This window comes from Balaenoptera acutorostrata, chromosome 7, assembly GCF_949987535.1.
Source record: "Balaenoptera acutorostrata chromosome 7, mBalAcu1.1, whole genome shotgun sequence".
In the NCBI taxonomy this organism is placed as follows: Eukaryota; Metazoa; Chordata; class Mammalia; order Artiodactyla; family Balaenopteridae; genus Balaenoptera; species Balaenoptera acutorostrata.
Genome location: NC_080070.1, coordinates 21,512,192 through 21,532,128, shown reverse-complemented (window position 1 = coordinate 21,532,128; position 19,937 = coordinate 21,512,192). Strand labels below are relative to the sequence as shown.

The 19,937-nt window shown below is 51.2% G+C and overlaps 1 protein-coding gene across 1 annotated transcript in view; it reads right to left on the bottom strand.

The window, feature by feature from the left end:
* PLXNA4 (plexin A4) overlaps positions 1-19,937 on the bottom strand; it is a 446,153-nt gene that overhangs the window by 88,693 nt on the left and 337,523 nt on the right. Inside the window, exons 5-9 of the mRNA XM_007177142.2 lie at positions 19,181-19,281; positions 9,088-9,211; positions 8,161-8,314; positions 6,818-6,917; positions 4,264-4,378 (exon numbers count right to left, since the gene is read on the bottom strand). Coding sequence (XP_007177204.2) covers positions 4,264-4,378; positions 6,818-6,917; positions 8,161-8,314; positions 9,088-9,211; positions 19,181-19,281 — 594 coding nt within the window. The remainder of the gene's footprint in view (positions 1-4,263; positions 4,379-6,817; positions 6,918-8,160; positions 8,315-9,087; positions 9,212-19,180; positions 19,282-19,937) is intronic.

Here is a 19,937-nt window from a genome sequence, read left to right as displayed (position 1 = left end):
CAATGATTGACCAGTTCTCTGTTCCAGACCAATAACTTCACCTGAATGCACTCTTTGTTCAGGGGAAAAAAAAGAGGTAATTCAACATGCCTGGTGATAGTCAACAAGGCCAGTGTTGAAACTGGAAGACGCCCGGATGAAAGCCTTCCTAGGGATACAGGATGTTGCTGGGGAGTTGAAGGGCCACCTGGCAGCCTCCCTCTTGGCTAACAAGAGGCCTCTGTCTGCATCCCCACGCTCAAAGGTTGAAAGCAAATGAAGACCTAGGGACCTCCAGAAGAATCGCTGGGCCTGGGTCTCCCCTCCATTCCCAGGGTGAGTCTGGGTCTGGAAGTCCAGGGGAGCTCCAGGCCTGAGGCTGTGTGAGCCCCCCTACTGGGCAGAACTGGGAGACCTAGGCCACACTTGGACACTCACCCAGTAAGACCACTTCTTGGGCGTGGATTTCTCTTTGGTGCTCTCCAGATTATTTCCACTGACAATTACAGAACTTTAGCAATCATGTGGACCAATGGTCCCATTTTACACATCTCTAAATACAGATCTACAGATCTCTTGCACACCTTTAAACCTTCCACGATGCCCCGCGTATGGGAAATGTTCAAGAAGTGGGTAATGTAGGATGAGAGGTGACCTGTAACAATGCTACAGAGTATCATGCCATGAATAAGCTCTTCCCCTGGCATGGAGAGCGGACACTTGTGCCTGGGGCTTCTACAAAATCACCTTTCAGATGTGTAATTTTCTTTGTTACCCCTTATTCCTGCTACCAGCTCTTGCCAGAAACAAAAATATAGAAAACAAAACAATGACATTAAAAAAAGATCATTATATTTCTGTTAGCAGCCGGGGCTTTTTTTTTAAGCTCTGAGGACAATGACCTTCTTCCGCTGACCTGCAATGGCTGGAATCAGCCAACAGTCCACAAATACTTATTTACTTCTTTTCCCCTTATCTCCAGGAAGACGCTGCTACAACAACCATCATGAGGAGGTCGACTCTGGCCTCTCCTCTGTGTTATATTCAAAATGGTCCATTATTGAGCTGGGTAGAATGCAGCCTCCAATTGTGGACGAGGAGCACAGCCTTAAAACTTCCTTCTCTTAGAATAAATAAGCATCCAAGAAAAAGAGAAGCCAAAGTTAATTCCATTCAGTGAAGTGATAAGGGAGGCATGGCGATTCCAAGATACCTGGGAGCCTGTCACTGTGATGGCTTGCCAGGCTCACGGTAAAAGGGCCCATGTAAAATGGAAAGAGTTGGGGGCGGCCACAGAGGTGGGTTTGTCCTTCTTCACATCCCTCCATCCGTCACGTTCCTCCAGGCTTCCTCCTCTTCTGGGGACCCCGGCACCACACCCTCTGGGGTTCTGTGAATCCCCAGTGACCTCTGCCACCACCAGGTACACATGGGTGCTGTGCCTGGCTTACAGTCTGGGCACTTGAAGACATTATTCTTTTATGGAGATCCCTGAATTACACTGGGAAACGTGGTGGGCTATTGTTTTATTCTTTTCTAGGTTTTTTTCCTCTTTCTGAGCAGCAGATGCCAGCTGCTTTTACATATTTAAAAGAAAGAAAGTTGGGACAAGAGGGGCAAACAAGACAGAAAAAGCAGAAATTTGAAAACCTCCTTCAAGGTAATTAAATGATTAGGGGCCTTTGAAATCCACCAGAGAGCTCAATTGTCTCTGTTTTCATTTTATTCTCGGGCCTCTCCACACATGAAATCCCTGCCAGATACACCAGCCTGGAAAGCTGGAGAGATCCTGGAAACCTCTTTGTCTCCACTGCCATCAAGTTACTTGTAGGTTTCTGAACAACATAAGAAGAGGTGCTTCCTGGGCTCTTAGCCCCTGGTTGGGTGGGTCAACCAGCCCTTCTTCTGCTTCTGACCCTGCACCCCAAGACAAAGGCCCAGGATTGAGGAGAATGGATAGACTTTTTTAAAATTTCTTTTTAAAAAAATATTTAATTTATTTATTTGTTTGGCTGCACCAGGTCTTAGTTGGGGCACGCGGGATCGTTTAGTTGCGCATGTGGGCTCTTAGTTGCGGCATGTATGCAGGATCTAGCTCCCCAAACAGGGATTGAACCCAGGCCCCCTGTAGTGGGGCCGCGAAGTCTTAACTGCTGGACCACCAGGGAAGTCCCGAGAATGTACAGCCTTTTATCAGGGTCTTCATGCCAAGGTGTGCCCCTTGGCTGTCAGACCCCTGTCTGTCCTATTAGCTTTAGCTCCACTTTGTCTCAGTTTAAGAAAAAGAAGCAGAGAATTGACACATAAAAATTAGATTCACATTCCTACTTAAAGCCAAGACATAACCCCTTTTCTCCCTTTCCCTATGAAGGGATAATCTAGGTCTGGGTCTCTTTTTCGGATTATGAATTCAGAGCAGCCGTTCCCAGCCATAGACAGACCCCATCGTAGAGGCAGAGGGCCTGTGTCTAGAGACTTCCACAGCCTCTTCTTGTTCTGGTCTGAAACCTACAAGTGACTTGATGGGAGCAGAAAGAAAGAGGTTTTCAGGCTCTCTCCAGCTTTCCAGGCTGGTGTATCTAGCAGGGATTTCCTGTGTGGAGAGGCCCAAGAATAAATGGAAAGCAGAGACAACTGAGCTATCTGGTGGATTTCAAAGGCTCCTAATCATTTAATTACCTTGAATGAGGTTTTCAAATTTCTGCTTTTTCTGTCTTTTTTGCTCCTCTTGTCCCCACCACCCAATTGGGAGCATTCTCTCCCCTTGACAACCTCACCATTCCTTGCCTTTCCCTCTACAAAGGATTGCTCTGCCCCTTCTCTACCCCGAGAACTCCTGCTCAGCCGCCAGAGCTTGGGAAAGTGGGATCCGGGGCTGGAAATGTCTCATCGCCAGACACACTTCAGTCATTTTTCCTGGGTGAGGAGAGCTCAACGCAGCAGATGCTGGTGGTGAGGTGTCCTTTGCTCCTCCCTTTCAGAGACAAGACAGCTTCCCTCCTGCCATTAAGGCTTTGGCCTGAGTTAGGGTTCCTAGTGGGGTGGGAGTCTGGGGGCGGGCCTCTCTGTTCTCACCATGCCCCGTCCAGTACCCCAAACAGCCCTTATGCTTTCTGCACCCGGACAGTTCCCTGCTCTCACAGCTATGGCTTTGCCACATGGTCATGGCACCTGTGTGGCTGTGTGAAGGGGGCTGGAAGGTACACCCAAGACGTGGGGGTAGGAGAGATGTTGGAGCCTGAGTCCAGCATTGGCCGAGAGAGTGCCCTGTCCTTGCATTCAGTGGGGTCTAACCAACACGATATAGATATAGATACAGATACAGATACAGATATAGATATATCACCTCTCTATCTTCCTGTTCTCAGCAACAGCATTCTAAACCACTCTTCAGAACTACTGGCCCAATGGTTGGAGTCACACAAGCACCATAATGTTTGAACAACAGCAGACTTTTCCAAAATGTGTTTATACCCATTATCCTTGAGGTCTTTGCCCACAAACTTACAATCTCAGAGAGGAAACAACATAGGCATAGAGTATTTCTATTACGGTGATGAAGAGTTTTCAAGGATAAGACTAAAGATCAGGAGGGAACAGAAACAGTGTCTTAGCCACGGAGCCTAACCCTGTGTCAGTGATTTGCAGACTGGACTGTGCAACAGAATCGCACAGTGCCGACCGCAGCCCCAAGGGGTCATCCAGCTGGTGGAGAGGATGGAGGGGGAGATTTTGCGTCTCTGACAAGGCCCCAGGCGATGAGGACGCTGATGCTGCTGGTTTGGGGACCACACGTTGAAAACCATCCTCAGGTTAGTGACCACCTCATCCATCCATAAGAATGGTTAGTGACCATTCTTATCTTTCTCTCCCTTTTACTCGACCTGACTTCTTTGATCTCAGTTCTGCTCTGCGGACAGTGCTCTGAGGGACCGCTGAGCAGTCTGTACAGTCCTGCTGTGTACTTACAATTATTTCTAGGACACACACACACACACACCTCTCTGGGATTGTTCTGGAACTCACCTGGTGTGTAGAGGGTCCTGCTGGATGGAGTGACCTGGAATGCACCTCTGTCTGGTAACCGAACCCCCAGGATTGACCCAGAGCTCAGAGCTTTGCTTGTTTACTGCTTTCATGAAGTGGTCCTTTAGGAGTCGGGGTTGGGGAGCAATAGGGTGGTCCTGCGGGATTTGCCTTTGTTTTCTCTTCTTAAGGGAAGACCTACTTGTGTGTCCCACGCTCACAGCAAGCAGCGCTCACTGCTCTGGCTGCGGGACCTACCTCAGGCAGCCTCACCCGGCCTTCCTGGAAGGAGCAAGTCTTGGGGTCGTGGGTGCAGACATGCCGGTATTTACACCAGTGGCAGCGGTATGGGCTCTCCACGCAGGACAGGCACCTGGGCACAGAGGAGGAAGAGGCACACGTCATAGAACCTGCATGAACCAAAAGCAGAAAGCCTAAGACTCTAGGGCCTAGCAAAACATGTTTTCATAGTAGGAGAAACCACCTTCAAACGCTCAGGAAGAGTAGACCTTGTAAAAATCCATCCCTTTTCTCTCCAAGTCCTCAGGAAGCCAAGAGTCTCTGGCCTCCGCCCTCACTCAGGTAGCTGACAAGCCCGATCCCCCAAGAGCCTCATCAACCACCCTCCATGTTTATAGGATGGCGCCCTCTTTTGCTGAATTGGGAAACAATGAGGTCTGGAGTAGAGGGGCTCATCCAGAGAACCCATAAGAGTTAGGACTAACAGTGAAATTGACTTTTAATTCAAATTGACTCCAGGGTCTCTGCTGACAAGGACCCACCTTTGCAGAGGAAGGTCCTGAGGCTACCCCCTCAGTATGATGGGCAGAGTTGGCAACCCTACCTCTACTCACCATTCCCAGGAAACACAGGCAACTTTATAAAAGCTACTTCCTGTTTAAAACCCAACATGGTTCCCTTCTCCCAAAGGGTCGAACCCAAATGCCTTGCCATGCAGGCCAAGGCCTCTGTGGTGTCTAGATCCACTGTCCCCACATGTGTCTGGTGCTTTAGCCAAGAATAGGCCATGCTCTCCCCATGCTGTCCTTCTACCTGGAGTACCATTTCCTCTACCTCATCATCTCCTCTTCCTTCTTTGACCAACGGAGAGTTGGTCTCATTGGGGCCCTCATGCTATTCATCCTTTTGTTTCTGTCTCTGGAACAGTACTGGTCTTGTTGTATTATATTTTACTTATTCATTGTCCTGTTCATCCACTGGTCCACTAGGCAATGATTCTTGGGGGGTAGAGATCGAGTCTTTGCATCTTATTAATTTTTGATCCTCCTTGTCTAATGAGTAACATACTGTCTTGCATATAGGATGCTTAAAATCATTTTATGGACTGAATGGAAACTTCAAACATGATTTCATCTACCTATTCTACTTTCTTAGAGGGGCAAAGGGGAGTGGGGGATTAGGTCACCAAGTGGTAAAGACATGGCAAGCTCTGTGGGAAGAAGCAGGAAGAGAATTCCAATGTCGAAGCAATTTGGCTGGGAGGACTGGCTACCTCTTACTTGGGGTGCCAAAGAGAGCCAAGCTCTGGACTCACAGCTGTCATAACCAGACAGAGCCCACCAGCCTAGAGCCCCAAATATCTATGGTTATGTTAACTAGCTTGTCCTATATGGAGAAGAAAACAGAACATTATATTAAAGCAAGCAAAGCTTTTTGAGATCAGGTTCTATGGCTTTCAAACTGTGCTCTAGGGAACCCTGGGGGTTCCGTGAAGCTTCTTTGGAGACTGTGTGAGATGTGTGGGGTTCCTAGACAGAGGGGTTCCAGGTCCTCCCGACCCTCAACCATCTCCTGCTTCCATCTATTTTGTATATTGGGCTTTCACACCTAATTTTGGTTGAAGAAAGGTTTCTATGGTGAAAAACAGGTTTGCACCTTCTCAATATTATCCAGGCCCATCATTTTGGAGAGGAAATAATAATATAGTAACTGTAAAATGTACAGTGCCTAAACAGTCGGCCAGACATGGCTCTAACCGCTCTCCTTGTAAGCGCTCTTCTAGCCCTCGCAGCCATCCTGTGGGCTGAGCAGGGCTGATAAGCAGGGGCAGCAACCAGCGACGTCCCAGCCGATGGGACCGTGCCCTTGCCATGTCAGCTGTTAAATATTTGGGGGACGCCCCAGGAGGAGGGCTACTATTTCCTCATTTACAGAGGATGCTGGGGCACAGAACGGTTACTTTTCCTAGCTGGTCTGACTCCAGAGCCCAAGCCTCCGTCGTCTGTGGCTTCCCCCGGGAAGTGGAGGCTTCAGTCAAACAGAGCCAGAGCTGGAGCCGGAGCCAGAGCTAGAACCCCACCCCAGGCCGAAGCCCGCCTCTGACCGTCGCAGCCTGAGTCTCGACCCAGCCTGCAGGGGACTGTGCAGAGCTGAGCGTTCGTTCAGGTGACTTGTTGGACCACTGCCTGGACACACGTGGGGCCTTCCCTCCCTCCCCAGACCCCTCTTCTCACCTGGGGCGCTGGCCGCTCTGTTCTTCAGGTCATAAACACCCCCCTCCTCAACAGATGGTGGAAAGTGAATCACGTTAGCAGACTTACGCCAGAGAAGACGTAAGGGCTAGGGACTTGGAGTTCCCCAGCCCACAGGTTATCACTCTGCCCATTCTAGCCTCTTCCCATCAACCCTGTGGGTGCCAGAGGAGGGAGTCTCTCTCCTTCTGGGGGTGAAGGAGGTCACCTTACAGGGCCTCTAGATGGTAAGCCCTTGGGAAAAGTGGTGGGGTCTTCTATCTTTGGATGAACTTTGACCCCAGAAACAGGGAGCTGAGTGAGGCTGGAGGGGCACTTACGAGTTGTGGACGCTGCAGTTGTAGAAGACAAAGCTGGTGCTGGCAAAGGTCATGCCTGTCTCCTTCGACTTGAGCTGCAGCTGGACGACATGGTGGTCCCCTGTGGGCGGAGCCAGCCATGAGGTGGAGGTGGGGTGGGGGATGGCCACTGCCCCGTGTCGGGTCCCACTGAGAGTAATGCACCCTGGCAAAGGGGAGCCCACTCTCCAGGGGGTGTGCTCAGCTCTAACCGGATTCGGATTCAGTCGGGCCTGGTCCCAGGACAACCCCGAGAACAGCTGCAGAGGGTGGTTCTTGTCTACTTCTCCTTCCACACTGTATTCCCGGCACCCACCTCTCATTTGCTCACCAGGTCCTTTCCTGTACACACACACACACACACACACACACACACACACACACGCACACACACTCTGACAGGTATTCAAATGTGCATTCACATACATGATGTCCATGCAGCCCTCACAGAATTACAAATACACACATTGATTAGCTACCAGGAGAAACACGCAGACTCTTGGCAACGCTGCCACAAACTATGCCAGAGGTTTCACATGGAGGTGTGTGAGCGCTCACGAGCTCGTGCCCCATCTCTGTCAGGAAAGACCCTGTGCTGACACCCCCGCCTCCGGTGGGCTCCATTCGGGCAGGCATGCCTGGAATCCCCAGCCAGCACCAGGGAGGAGCTGGGGCCCATGTTTAATTCACAGCCCGGAGCCCAGGCCCCTTGCTCTGTGCCTTCCCGGAGAGGCTCATTAATCAATCAGCTCGGAACGAATGTGACAAGCCCAAATGGGAGGGCCAACATGGAATCAGGCTGCCCAGGCCGCCTGTCCCTCCCAGCGCTGGGCCTCTGTCCACCTTGCCCTTCTCGTGGCAGCTGGCCACCAACAGGAAGCTCCGGGGAGGCGGGGCTGGGGGGGGCAATGGTTCAGGGTCAGAGACCCAGCAGTGCAGGCAGGGGGTAAGGAACCAGATGACCCCTGCACCCCATCCCTCCTCCCATGCCCCTCCATGCCAGCCCTCTCATGCTCCAGCATGACCTCTGAACTTGACCGGCACACTCTGCCACCAGGCTGGCCTTTCCCTCTCCCGCCCTCTTGGCACTGCTCCTCACCCAGGGTGAGCGTGACTCCTGGATGCTCACCTGGTCTCAATTCCAAAGGCAGCGGAGGGACACTCCATCCCCCTCTTCCTGTGACATCCCTACCAACGCACACCGCTTCCTCTGACCCTCCCCTCCTGTGTGCTCCCTCAATCCCCCATGTCTGTCCTGAGTTCTCATCATCCAGGCGGCAGGAGGAAGGACTTGCCACCCCGCTTTGCCTCTGGGGACCACTCACCGTTCTCCGTGATGATCCGGGGCACCTCCTTGGCTGCTGGGGAGTAGCACTGGATCTGATTGCCTACCACCAGCCCATCCATCTCTGACAGGTCCTCGAAGGTGCAGTTGACACCAGCTGACAGCTCTGGGACATTGTATGTCTCCAGGACCAGCTGTGAACAGCCAGGTAGGGGAAGAGAGAGGAGGAGAGAGAAATGGGGAAAGGAGGGTATGGAATAAAGAAAGAAAGAGGGAGAGAGAGGAGGAGAGAGAAACGGGAAAAGGAGGGTATGGAATAAAGGAAGAAAGAGGGAGAGCAAGAGAGATCAGAGAGAAAGAGAAGAAAGACAAGCATGAGGCAACATTGACATACAGAAGAAGAGACCCAATTTATGACAGGAGAGGACAGAGAAGGTGGTGGGATGGTAAGAGACAGAGACAAAAGAAATAAGCATCCGAATGGATCTGGCCCCAGGAAACAGAACGTTTAGGGGATTTGTAGGTGGAAAGAGCCCCCGGGGAACTGCTGGTCAGTTTCCTCTCTGTTATCCCCAACTTTGGAAAATGGCAACACCAACCACCAGGTGCCCAGCAAGAACGTGGGCACCATCGCCCCCTTTTCTCCCTCTGCACATACATCTGTCCCATCTCCAAGACAAGGACAGTGTTCCCAACACTCTCCCTCTCTTGGTCACTCTTCCTGTCATTTTTGGTGTCAGTTTTCCCCGTCTTTCTACCCCTTGTGCATAAAGCCTCTTCCCCGATAGTCCTGCAAACGTCCCCATCTTCCATCCCCAGGGACACATTCTTTAACACCCCTGCCCTGCTCTGGAGCGGCCTTGCTGGCCAGCTAGGCCCAGCCCTCCTGAGGGGTGTGGGGCTGAGGCCCTTTTTGGCGGGGGGAGGGCTCTTCCGACGTCCCTGGATCCCGGTCCCACAGCCTTACCAGGACATTGTACTGAGAAACGGAGATGTTGCTGGGATGGACGGTCAGCCGGACGCACTGCTTCATCTCAGAGGCAAACCTGCGGGGCTCTCTGGACCGCTCACAGCGCTCCTTCCGGGTGCACCTGGGAAGGACAGGGCGACTGATCAGGGACTCAGCAGGAGACCGCTGGTCCAGTGAGGGGCCGGCGCGGAGGTCAGGCATGGCCAGTGGCTCCTAGGACGTGTCCGAACTGAGCATGCCCAGGACTAACCTTCTAGTTTCCTTCCTCCAGCCTGGTCCTCCCCCATCAAGCCCAAATTGGAAGAAGAAGGTTAATTCCAATCACTGGTTGCCACATGCAAAACCCTGACAGTCACCCCAGAGTGCCCTCAGGGCCTCCTCATTCACAGCAAGAACTGGAAGTCCTGTCTATTCCCCCTCCCCACTCAGCCTCAGCACTACCCCCCCTTCGCAAACCAAGACTGTTCTCGCCACGTATCTCCTCTTTCCGATTTCCTCGTCTTTGTGCACGCCAGCTCCCCTGTCTGCACTGCCCTCTCGCCACATTTTTCCCCATTCCAACTTCTACCTGTTCCTCTAGACATGGTTCAACTATAATGCATCTGCGTGGGTCCCTCTTCCCACCAACCCACTCCCACCCCGGGCAAAGTTAAGAGCACTTTGGTGTTTCTCAGCATCTAGAACTTCTTAGACTATATGACAATTATTAGGCTAAGCGCAGCCCTCTCCTACCAAGTGTGAACTTCTCCAAAGAAGAAACTATGCCTGACTTACTTTGGAATCCCCTGCCTATCTCCTGCCCAGCAGACAGAAGGTAAACGTAGGTGGGCAGGAGGGAGGGGAGGAGGAATCAAAGTTGCAGAGCGTAGAAGTTCACAGCGCGCTCTGGAGCCAGGCTGCGTTGGATCCGAATCCCAGCTCCACGGCCCAGCATCACTGCTATAGAAGGTTCGCTATTATTGCCTAGTGTCCGTGTCCTATTATTGCTCAAAGTGTGCCTTGTCACCAGTGGATCACATCCAGGTGACCTGGGATCTTACGGTCGTAACTGATGGGGGCTTGTGAAAGATGCACATAAAAGTCAGGGTGGTCACCCAAATGCATGCATCACACATAGGGGAAGGCACTTAAGCTCTCAGCTGGGGCCAGGGCTTGCCCTGCCTTCCAGTGGGAGTTGACTGCTCGGAGGTATTTGACTTTCAGGGAACAGTATTTAATCCAAGCTGGATAAGCCTGGTGAACATGGAGCTGCGCTGAGCGGCCATGATTTGGAACCTCTGGGCTACTGATTCTGCTGTGGGATGGCGGTGAGGGAAAGCAGGGTCCTCAGAGGGACATGTTGAGGTAAGATGGGACTGCAGGGAAATCCCTCCTGAGTGCTGATTTCTTTTGGTTAAAGAGGAGAGACTCTGCCGAGAAGGGAGGATGTCAGGGGCTGTTGCAGGAGAGGAGGCAGCACCAGGCAAGGAGCTGGGTAGGGAAGGGAGCAGCCAGGGATATGGAAGGGAACACCTGTCTCAAGAAGCAGATGGGTGAGGGGTAGGGTAAAAGGTGAGGGGACAGAGGCACCTGGATACCCTGAGCTGCTCTCGGGGTGACTCTCAGGCACAGAGGAAACCTGCGGGGGCCTCTCCTCCCAGCCACGGGGAAGGAAGTATGTCATCCACATCACCTGGAGTTACCAAACAGAGTCCAGAGAGAAAAGAGGCAACTCCTTCTCTCTTGCAGTGGGTACAAAGGAACTTCGTTGAGGGATCTCAAGACAAGGTCTATCTGCATAGTTTGCTGCTCCCGGAGTTCATGAGGCTGCATCTTGGCCTCAGTGGGAGGGACGGCCTAATAGTGGAGGGTCTGAGAGGAGAATTTAGCTGAGAAATCACTGAAGGTGTGGACTAAAGGAAGCAAGGGGAGATATGGACAAAAAGGATGACCTTGGAGTAAAGTGGATGTGTAATCAGAAGTAAAACACAATTCTGAAGAAAATAATCATGGCTACTAGTCATTGAGCTCTTATTGGGCACTGTGATAAGGGGCTTACAGTTTATGTCACTGAAGTCTCCCAGAGATGATGGGAGGTAGGTAACCATTTTAAACCCCACCTTATAGATCAGGAAACTACAGAGAGCAGTTAGTCACTTGTTCAAGGTCATCAGCTAATCAGAGGGAGCCTGTATGAACACAGATGAACTCTGGAGCCTCCATTCTCACCCACTGTGCTCTACCTCCCTGAAGCTTCTAGACTAAACCCATTTTCCTTGCCATCCTGATGTCCCCTTCTGTGCTTAAGGCAATTTAAAAATGTCCTCTCAATCTTCTTCTCTATGCTAATCAGTGTTTTTGCCTGCCACTGGAAACACTTTGAATATTATTGAGACTTGTGAATTCTCCAGGACCCGCCTAGGAATCTCATCCCAAGGGTGAAAGGTCAGATGTGAGTGTGGTCGTCTCCAAGGCACCCCCAGGCTGTTCTAGCAGACCCATGCCAACAAGGGCATCTGCCTAAAAGTCTGGGAAGTTAATTTACCAGGCTAGCTCCTCTGCGAGGACTTCATTACCTCCAGCCATTAAGCTAATGTTATGGATTTTTCCAGGGTTTCTGCACTGACATCACTATTAATAGTGTTATTACTCCCATTAACAGCAGACCCAGAGAGCTGGTACAGACTTCAATTATTCACTGACTCCCCAACTTTGAAGTTCCTATTTCCAAAAGCACTCAGTAGATCTGAAAAATGTCTTTGATTAAATTATGCAGACAGGAAAAATGAAGCTGCTTTCAGCCCAAACATCACCTGAAGTTACCAAATAGAGTCCAGATAGAAAAGAGGCAACTCCTTCTCTCTTGCAGGAGGTACAAAGGAACTTGGTTGAGGGATCTCAAGACAAGGTCTATCTGCATGGTTTGCTGCTCCCAGAGTTCATGAGGCTGCATCTTTCCATGGCTCCCGAGAGCCCACAACTAAACAGGTATCATCTCCCGCAGATTTAGGTCTTACCAGGGAAGCCACCCATGGCTTACAATTTTAAACATCCCATCTATTGGTGTAATCTTGGGCAAATTACTTAACCTCTTGCTGCCTCAGTTTTCTCATCTATAAAATGGGGACAAAATAGTACCTACCTAATAGGGTTATCATGAGGGTTAAAAGATGATGCAAGTAAAGCATTTAGAACAGAGCATAGCTCATACATAATAAGCCCTCAATAAAACCTAGTATTACCCCATCCCTCCTCTGCTTTCCCATCCAACCCCTCCAAACTGCAGCTGATGCAGAAGCGCAGATCTCCTCCCAGACTGGACCACGGGGCAAATCAAAGATGAAAAGACAGCAATGGCTGCAGCACTTTTCCTCTTAATGACGGAGGGGGAGCCCCAGATGGCAGGAGGGAGCAAAGAGGAAAAGAGGGGTCTGGGCTGTAGCTCTGCTTTCTTCCTAGCTGTCAAAGGGTATTGAGAACTCAGCTCTCTTCGTGGAAAGTCAAGTTTAAGGTCAGTGTCAGGGATGTTTTGACATTTCTACTATCCCTCAGGGCCCATGAGGGCAGAAGCTGCAAATGTTCAAAAGCACAGACCATTGACCTTAGAAGTGATAGGAAAATGTAGGGGAAGAATGGATTCCTTCTGAGTTCTTAAAGGGTCAGTCAGGGTAATGGCCTCTTGCTCTTCTGGGACTATGATTTTCCCTTAGGCCAGGCAAGAGCTAGGAAACGTGCAAAGGGTTAATTCATGACCCCTGGGTCGGGGGGCTTAGATGGTTCCTTCAAAGGGGTTCCAGGTACTTCCAAAAGCATGTCCTTGCATTCCACTGTGGGGACACCTTGGACATGGTGGAAGACCCTGCTTTATCCATTTTCCAGGCAGGACTCAAATAGTGCATGCTATACGGCTTTGAGTTTCCAGACAGTCATCCCTGCCAGCACCATCGCCACCCCCAGGAAACGCAGACCTGCAGGTGGCCAGCAGGAAGCACGCTCCAGGCCTGCTGGACACAGCCCGGGCCTGGACACAGCCCGGGCCCCCAGAATTGGAGTCTGGCCCCTCTAAGCTCTTCTTCCCTCCCCTCCTCCTTCCACTTTCTCTGCAGTTGGTCCTCCAGCTCCAGTTCAGAGGTGCTAAAAGCCCATGGGGACAAAGGCCCTGGCCCCTGGAGGGGTTATTATTCAAGTCAGTGGTTCCAATGAGATTATCTTCTCTAAAGAAGCAGCTACCACCGCCTCCCCTAAGCCTGAACTTTCACTGCTGGAGAATTCCCAGCCAAGTGGAAAATTAGAAGGGAGAGGAATGGAGAAAGGAAGGGGGTGAGGGAGAGGGAAAGAGGTGGTGCTTAAGTTCTCCAGAAATTAATTCCTAAATACAATGATGGAAATATTAACTCCCAGTGATGCTGGCTGGGCAAGCAAATTTCAATTTGCAAGTGGGGCTCTCTGTGAGTCCAGCCTGGGTGAACCTCCAAACCGGAGTGGAGGCGGGGGAAACCACCGCTGGTCCGTCTCCCCAGGCCCTCCAGGTAGTGTGGGTCTACCAGCCTCGGATATCAGAACTGGCTCCTTGCTTCTCCCTGTAGGTGATCCCCCATCCTTAACACTTCACGTTGGTCATGGCCTGTGCTTGAAGTGCAATATTTGGGGAATCTGTGTTTAGAACATGAGGAGGTTGGAAAAAAATGGGGTAGGGCTCCCCAAATGCCCTTTACAGAAAAGGTAAGAGGGACCTTATTCACGTTGGAGATCACAGGGGCTCTTTGATCACTGTCTCCACATCTGGGAACCCTGACGAGGGAAGAGACTGGGTTTCCTGACATCGTTACCCTTGCCCTCTTCAGGAATGCCCCCAGAAATGGGCAGGTGGCATGTGCAGCTTGGAGGAAGGCAGACTGGATAGTAAAGGGAAGCCTTCTAGGCAGATGGTGTGCAAGGGGTTTCTTATATGAAGGGCACGGACCAGGTGAGGCCTTTCAGTACCGTGACTCTACGATGTGGAACCACAGATACAGAGGGCCAACTACGGGATTTGACGTTCATGGATTTTGGTACCCGCTGTGGGTCCTGGACCCAATCCCCTGTGGATTGGTTCTGTATCTCTTGAGCTGGGGCGAGGAAAATTGAAATACACTAGGATCTCGTCTGGGACTCTTTCCTCTGGACCAGAGGCCGATAAATTTTTCGCAAAGAGTCAGGGAAGGCCACAGCATAGACTGCAAAGAGTTTGCTGGGCAGAAGTGGATCTGAACAATTCCTCACGATTGTGCAGACATCCTGCAAAGAGCCCAAGGAGAGATCATTGACTTAGCGGGTGAGTATTCAGTAGCCCTTGGATACAGGTTAAAAAATAAAAATAAACATAAAACCAGGCTACGGGATATGCTAAGAAGCGGCACAAAAGGACTGGCATTTTGGAATCAGTTTGGACTTGATTAAGGGGACATTCAGTGTGACTGTGGAACAAACTGATCTCTCTGCCCTTTCCCAGGTGGCCGCTGGACAGCCACGCCCATGGCTGCTGAAGACTGTCTGGGAGGGAAGACTTCCCAGAGGTGGGTTCCTCCCAGCCACCCCATCACAGCCCTCCGGTCCCGGGGAGGACAGCAGCAGGACAGGGACCACGGAGGAGGTCCTGGGTCTGACCCATAGCCTCTGCTTACACATAGCCTCTGCTTACACAGCCACTGAAGTCAGAACTAGTCCCCCAGGGGGCTGCCTGCACATCCCTCCCTTAATTTTCAAGGCGTTGCTGTAAGATGGCTCTTCACTGCCATTTTATAGCAGGAAACTGAGCCCAGACTGGGCCTGTCCACAGACAGGTTCTTAGTTTTAACCCATCCCTTCTGTCTAGGTAGCAGCATTTTTCCTTTCCTTTCCTTTTCTCTGTCTTGGCAGAAACTATATAAAGTGAGTCCTGAACAGTGACCCATGCCAAGCCATCCAGGAAGGGCATCCTTCCAAGAGAAGAAATCTGCAAAGAGGAGGGGTCCCAGGGGGGAGGGAAAGACTTTATAAAAGCTGAGCTTATCTTTCACCTGTCAATGTCCCGCGTTACACGAGCCTCCCAGCAGTGAAGCTGAGGACCCTGCTGAAGAAAGGCAACGTCTGGGCCGATCGATGGGACTGGGTCTGTGGGGGATCCCGTTACCTGCTGAGACTGATGGGCTTCTGGGCCTGGGCATGGGAGGGGAAGAGGGAGAGGGGGCTGGAGACCTGGGGGTTGGAGGGATCTTTCCAGGCCCAGGACAGGTGAAAGCTGGGCTTCAGGGCTGTGGGTGCACTGCAGGCTTTCCTTTCTTTCACCCAAGTCAGAATAGGCTCAGGCCCAACGGGGTGGAGGCCCTGAAAACAAAGGCTCAAGGTGATGGACAAATAAACAGTTTGTTGAAGCTGTCATTACCATTAGAAACCAGCAAGCCTGTGGGCTGGGGCCCGGGGCTGCAAGAGAGGGCAACAGGGGTGACCCTCCGTGCTACTGGATTGGCAAGCCTGTGCTCAGGACAATTGAGGGTGAGTAACGGGAGGGAGGGTTTCAATTACATGAGCATTTCTTAAGCCCGTTCAGTCTGCAACCCACCTATGCCCTTGCTGGTACAAACAGCCCTTTCAGCCACCTGAGCCACCTGTTGGTTGGGGCCCCATCTTGAACTGCATGCACGCTCTCTCTCTCCTCCTGTTCCTCTGTCTCTGTTTCTGTCCTCCCTCCATCACTCACTCACTCACACACACACACACACACACACACACACACACACACAGCTTCTGCTGTCATTCTCTTCCCACAGAATTCCCCACCCTCTCACTCCCTACAACCATGGGAAAAGTTGGCAAAAGTGACAGAAAATGGATGTATCTTGACACCACAAGGAACCCTCTTCCTGAGGCTCTTTTGCACAGTTTTCCTGGGGCGGGCTGGCTGGGCCCTGTAGCACTTAGCACAGGGTCTTGCCCGCGGCGTGCACCTGACAAACGTGCTGATTCTAGCACAGACTGCAACCCTCACCCCATCCCTGGACCAGAGGCCTGGTTCCCAAGAACTTGCTCCTGGGCAGAAGGTTTAATGCAGGCCCCTTGTATGCCCTGAGCCTAGCATAGTGCCTGGCACAGGGGGTGTGTGTGGGCATGGTGCTCCTCCAAAGTGATGAAATCCCCTGCACTTTTCACCTCCCTCCCTTCCTAGTAAACTCAGATGCCCCAGGGGGAGCATCTGCAGGCTCTCTGGCCCATCCTCATCCTTCCCACACAGCCTCTCCCTTCCCTCCTGCTTGGCCCACATCCTCATGCATCAGTCTCAGCCATGGAAGTCCTGTTGGCATCTATTTCAAATGAAAAGGGGTGCAAACTGGACATTTAGGAGAAGCAATGTCTGGCTTTGCCTTGAACTTAAGCAAAAAAGGAAAGAAAGGCCCACTGGGAAGAATTAGGAAGGGGCATGAGAGTACTTTCTGGATGAAGAAATGTTGTATATCTTGATGGGGGTGTGGATTATCTGGGTTTTGCATTTATCAAAACTTTCCAAACTGTACACTGAGCATCAGTTTATCTCACTCTATATAAATTAAACATTATATCCTGATTACAAGCATCTTAGCAGATCCAGGGATCTACTCCTCTTCACCTGGCCACGTGGGCCAGGGGGTTCTCCTGGTCATTAACTCCGGGAGGGAGGGAAGGAGGAAGGATGGATGTACAGAGCGTCACGGTGGGCGGGCAGCCTTGGCCTAGGGCGCTCGTGAGCTGAATCCTCCTGGGGGAGTTGGGCTTTACGTCAGCACAGCCCCCAGCACCAGGCCCATCCCACAACCAGGAGGCTCGAGGTCACAGAGAACCACACCTTGAGCTGGCAGAGCACCTTGGAGCTGGGGTGCTGGCTCAGGTGGCTGCACAGCCGGGGAATATGGAATTTGGACTTGGTGGCAGATGCCCAGAGCTCACGTCCGTGACTGTTTTCTTTAGGCCACGCTGAGAGTAGAGAGGCTGGCTTCCCAGTGCAGGCTGATGGCTTCCTTTATGAACTGTCCAGACTTCACCTGGACCCCAGCCCACCCCTGTTTTCTGCTGCTTGACAGGAGGCAGGTATTATGTTACTGAGGGGAAACTGAGGCCACGCAGGAAGTAGTCTCTGGTACCTCCTCCTGTCGTTCTTGTTTAGCTCAGCTCTGGGGAGGGGAGGTGGGCGTACCCCCAGCGCCCCTGCCGCCGTCTCAGAGCCTCAGGGACCCTGTTCTTCACAGGGCTCAGTGCTATGTGGGGCTGGCTGACATCACCAGGCAGGATCAAAGCTGACACAGAGACCAGCCTTTGGGTCCCACAGGCATAGAGTGTCAGAGGGGGGCCAGCTTTTCTGATTGCCCTTAAATGATGCCAGGTGTGAGAGCCTCAGGCCGGGAGCAGCTGAGCCATCCTTAGCCAAGCTGAAAGCCAGCTGGCCTAAGGCCCCCAAGGAAGCAATGGCTCTGGAGCACAGCCCCTTTCTGAGAGGCCGCACTGTGTGGGACAAAGAAAACGACTTCCCCTCTGCCTTGCAAAGTATCATCTGGGCAACTCTTCTGGGTTGATCAGAGCTGATCTGGATTCTGAATGCAATATCTCCCATCCTCTTGTATGGCGGCCAGTTTTAGGCGCCACTGCTCTCTGTTACGATACATAGCTTTGGGTACACTCCTGTACCCGGTTTCTGGTCATCTCTAAGTTACTTGTTTTTCAGGGTAGGTTGATGGGTCTCCGTTTTTTCCCATCACAGCATATCCGAGGGATTTCAAACCTTTCCTTAGTGAACTCTATCTAGGTCTCATTATGTCTGAGACTGTCACCTAGAGCGGGGAGGGTGCCCATCCTGGGCCCTTAGAGAGGTTGTGTTAGAATTTAAGAGGGCATGTCTAACTTTCAGAGGCACTCCTGGGGTGGAGTGAGGCAGGAAATGACTGGTAAATGCCATTGGTCACATACAGTTCAGGCTCTTAGTAAGAAAACTTAAGTCCTTCTTTTTAGTTTATAATAGTTGTGTCCAACTCACAGCGTGTCAAGTTTCAAGTGTTAACTAGAAGACTGGGGTTCCCGCAGCCATAGCTTGGCTGGGACCAAATTCCACAGAGTGGGTGGGGCCCAACTACTGCTGGCTTCTCCAGTCAGCGATGCCAAGGGTCTTCGGCTCCCCTAAGAAAGGCTTTCTGTTCTCCCCTCACGTCTGGGGAGTTGTCTGTACCCTACTTCTACCCCTCAGTTCATGTATCAGGCTACCATTTGTCTCCACTGTATACCATTGCCTTCTTCCCACTTCTAGAGAGTAAAATGGAGCCAGCAAGGAAGAGCCACATGGGGGGATCGGCCAACACTTGGACCAGGGTTTCAAACACTGGTCTAGTGACCCTGGGCCCAGGGTGCTCTGACAGCCAGATGAGTGTTAGGACTGCAGAGGAGGGTTCTTAGGTGCTACGCACTTGAACTTACCCCTCAAATACCAGAAGATTCTGGGGGGATACTGAAGTCTGTTAAGTGGCTGTTACATCACTAACTGGACAGTAGACATCACACACGTGATTTAGTGGCCCATGTGAGCCTGGAGAAAAGAGTCCAGGGATTTCCCTGGTGGTCCAGTGGCTAAGACTCTGTGCTCGCAATGCAGGGGCCCCGGGCTTGATCCTTGGTCAGGATCCCATGTGCCACAACTAAGACCCAGAACAGCCAGATAAATAAATAAATACACATTAAAAAAAATTAAAAAATAAAGAAAGGAGTCCAATGCCTCCTTCCTGCTGTTTAGCCCTGGAATGTCAGTTTACAGTCAAATTGCAACCAGAAATGTCCAGAGATCTCCCTCCAGACCTCCAGTGTGTAATGATCCAGGGTGATTCCCATATCCTGACCCTTCATCATTCCCATGCTGACATTTCCATAGATTTTTATGGGAAGTTGACAATTGAAAGTGAAGTCAGAACAAAAGAAGGGAGATAAGATTTACAAAGGATACATAGAAGGAAGAGGAAGAAAAGAGAGGGAGAGACGGGAGAGGTCAAACAGTAGGAGAGTGGTGATAGAGAAGAAGAGGAGGAGGGAGAGAATTACTGGGGGAGGGGGAGGCAGGAGGAAGCGGCCCAGCGGTACTCACGTGTTGTGGAGCACACACCAGCCACAGTGGGGATCGCCTGAGCCAAGGCACTCGCCGCAGCTCCGATACTGACCACAGGACTCCACAGGGACTCTGGTGAGCTAGGACAGGACCATACGGGAGACAGCGGTCAAGATTTTGCAGAACACCCATTAGTTCACCAAGAAGTCATGCCATCCTATCAGGTGTATCACCTAAAACCATGTAGAAGCAGGAAGGGGCCTAGAGCCCCAGAACCGAAAGGGACCTGGAGGGATCATATTTGAGCAGGGGGCCCATAAGCATCGTGGGGAGACAACCAACTGTTATTTTCTTAGAAGTCCCTGGGAATAGACTCCACAGAATTCATATCACATTGTTATCAGAGATATTTATATCATGTACATTTAAATTTTCCCACCACCCAAACGCCCAAATATCTCTACAAACGAGCCATTCATCACATATTTATCTCTTATCAATGTAATAAACTCAAACGCTTCTTCTTTCTCCGTTCTTGTTTCTCTTTTGCCTTAAAGTGTTTTGCCCCTTCCCAGAACTTCTCCTTCAGGTTTCATCCTTTTTGTGGTTCCAGAGAGCACTGAACCCAAGTCCAAGACCCTTCTCTCTCTCTTTAACAAGGTGTAATCCACTCGCTTTGTAGATGACACTTGCTCACTCTCTCTTTCTCATAATGTTGGCCAACTGGCTCATAAAGTTGTTCACTCTGGTGCTTTCAAAGAGCAGCTGTTGCTATTTCTCTTCCTATCCACACTCT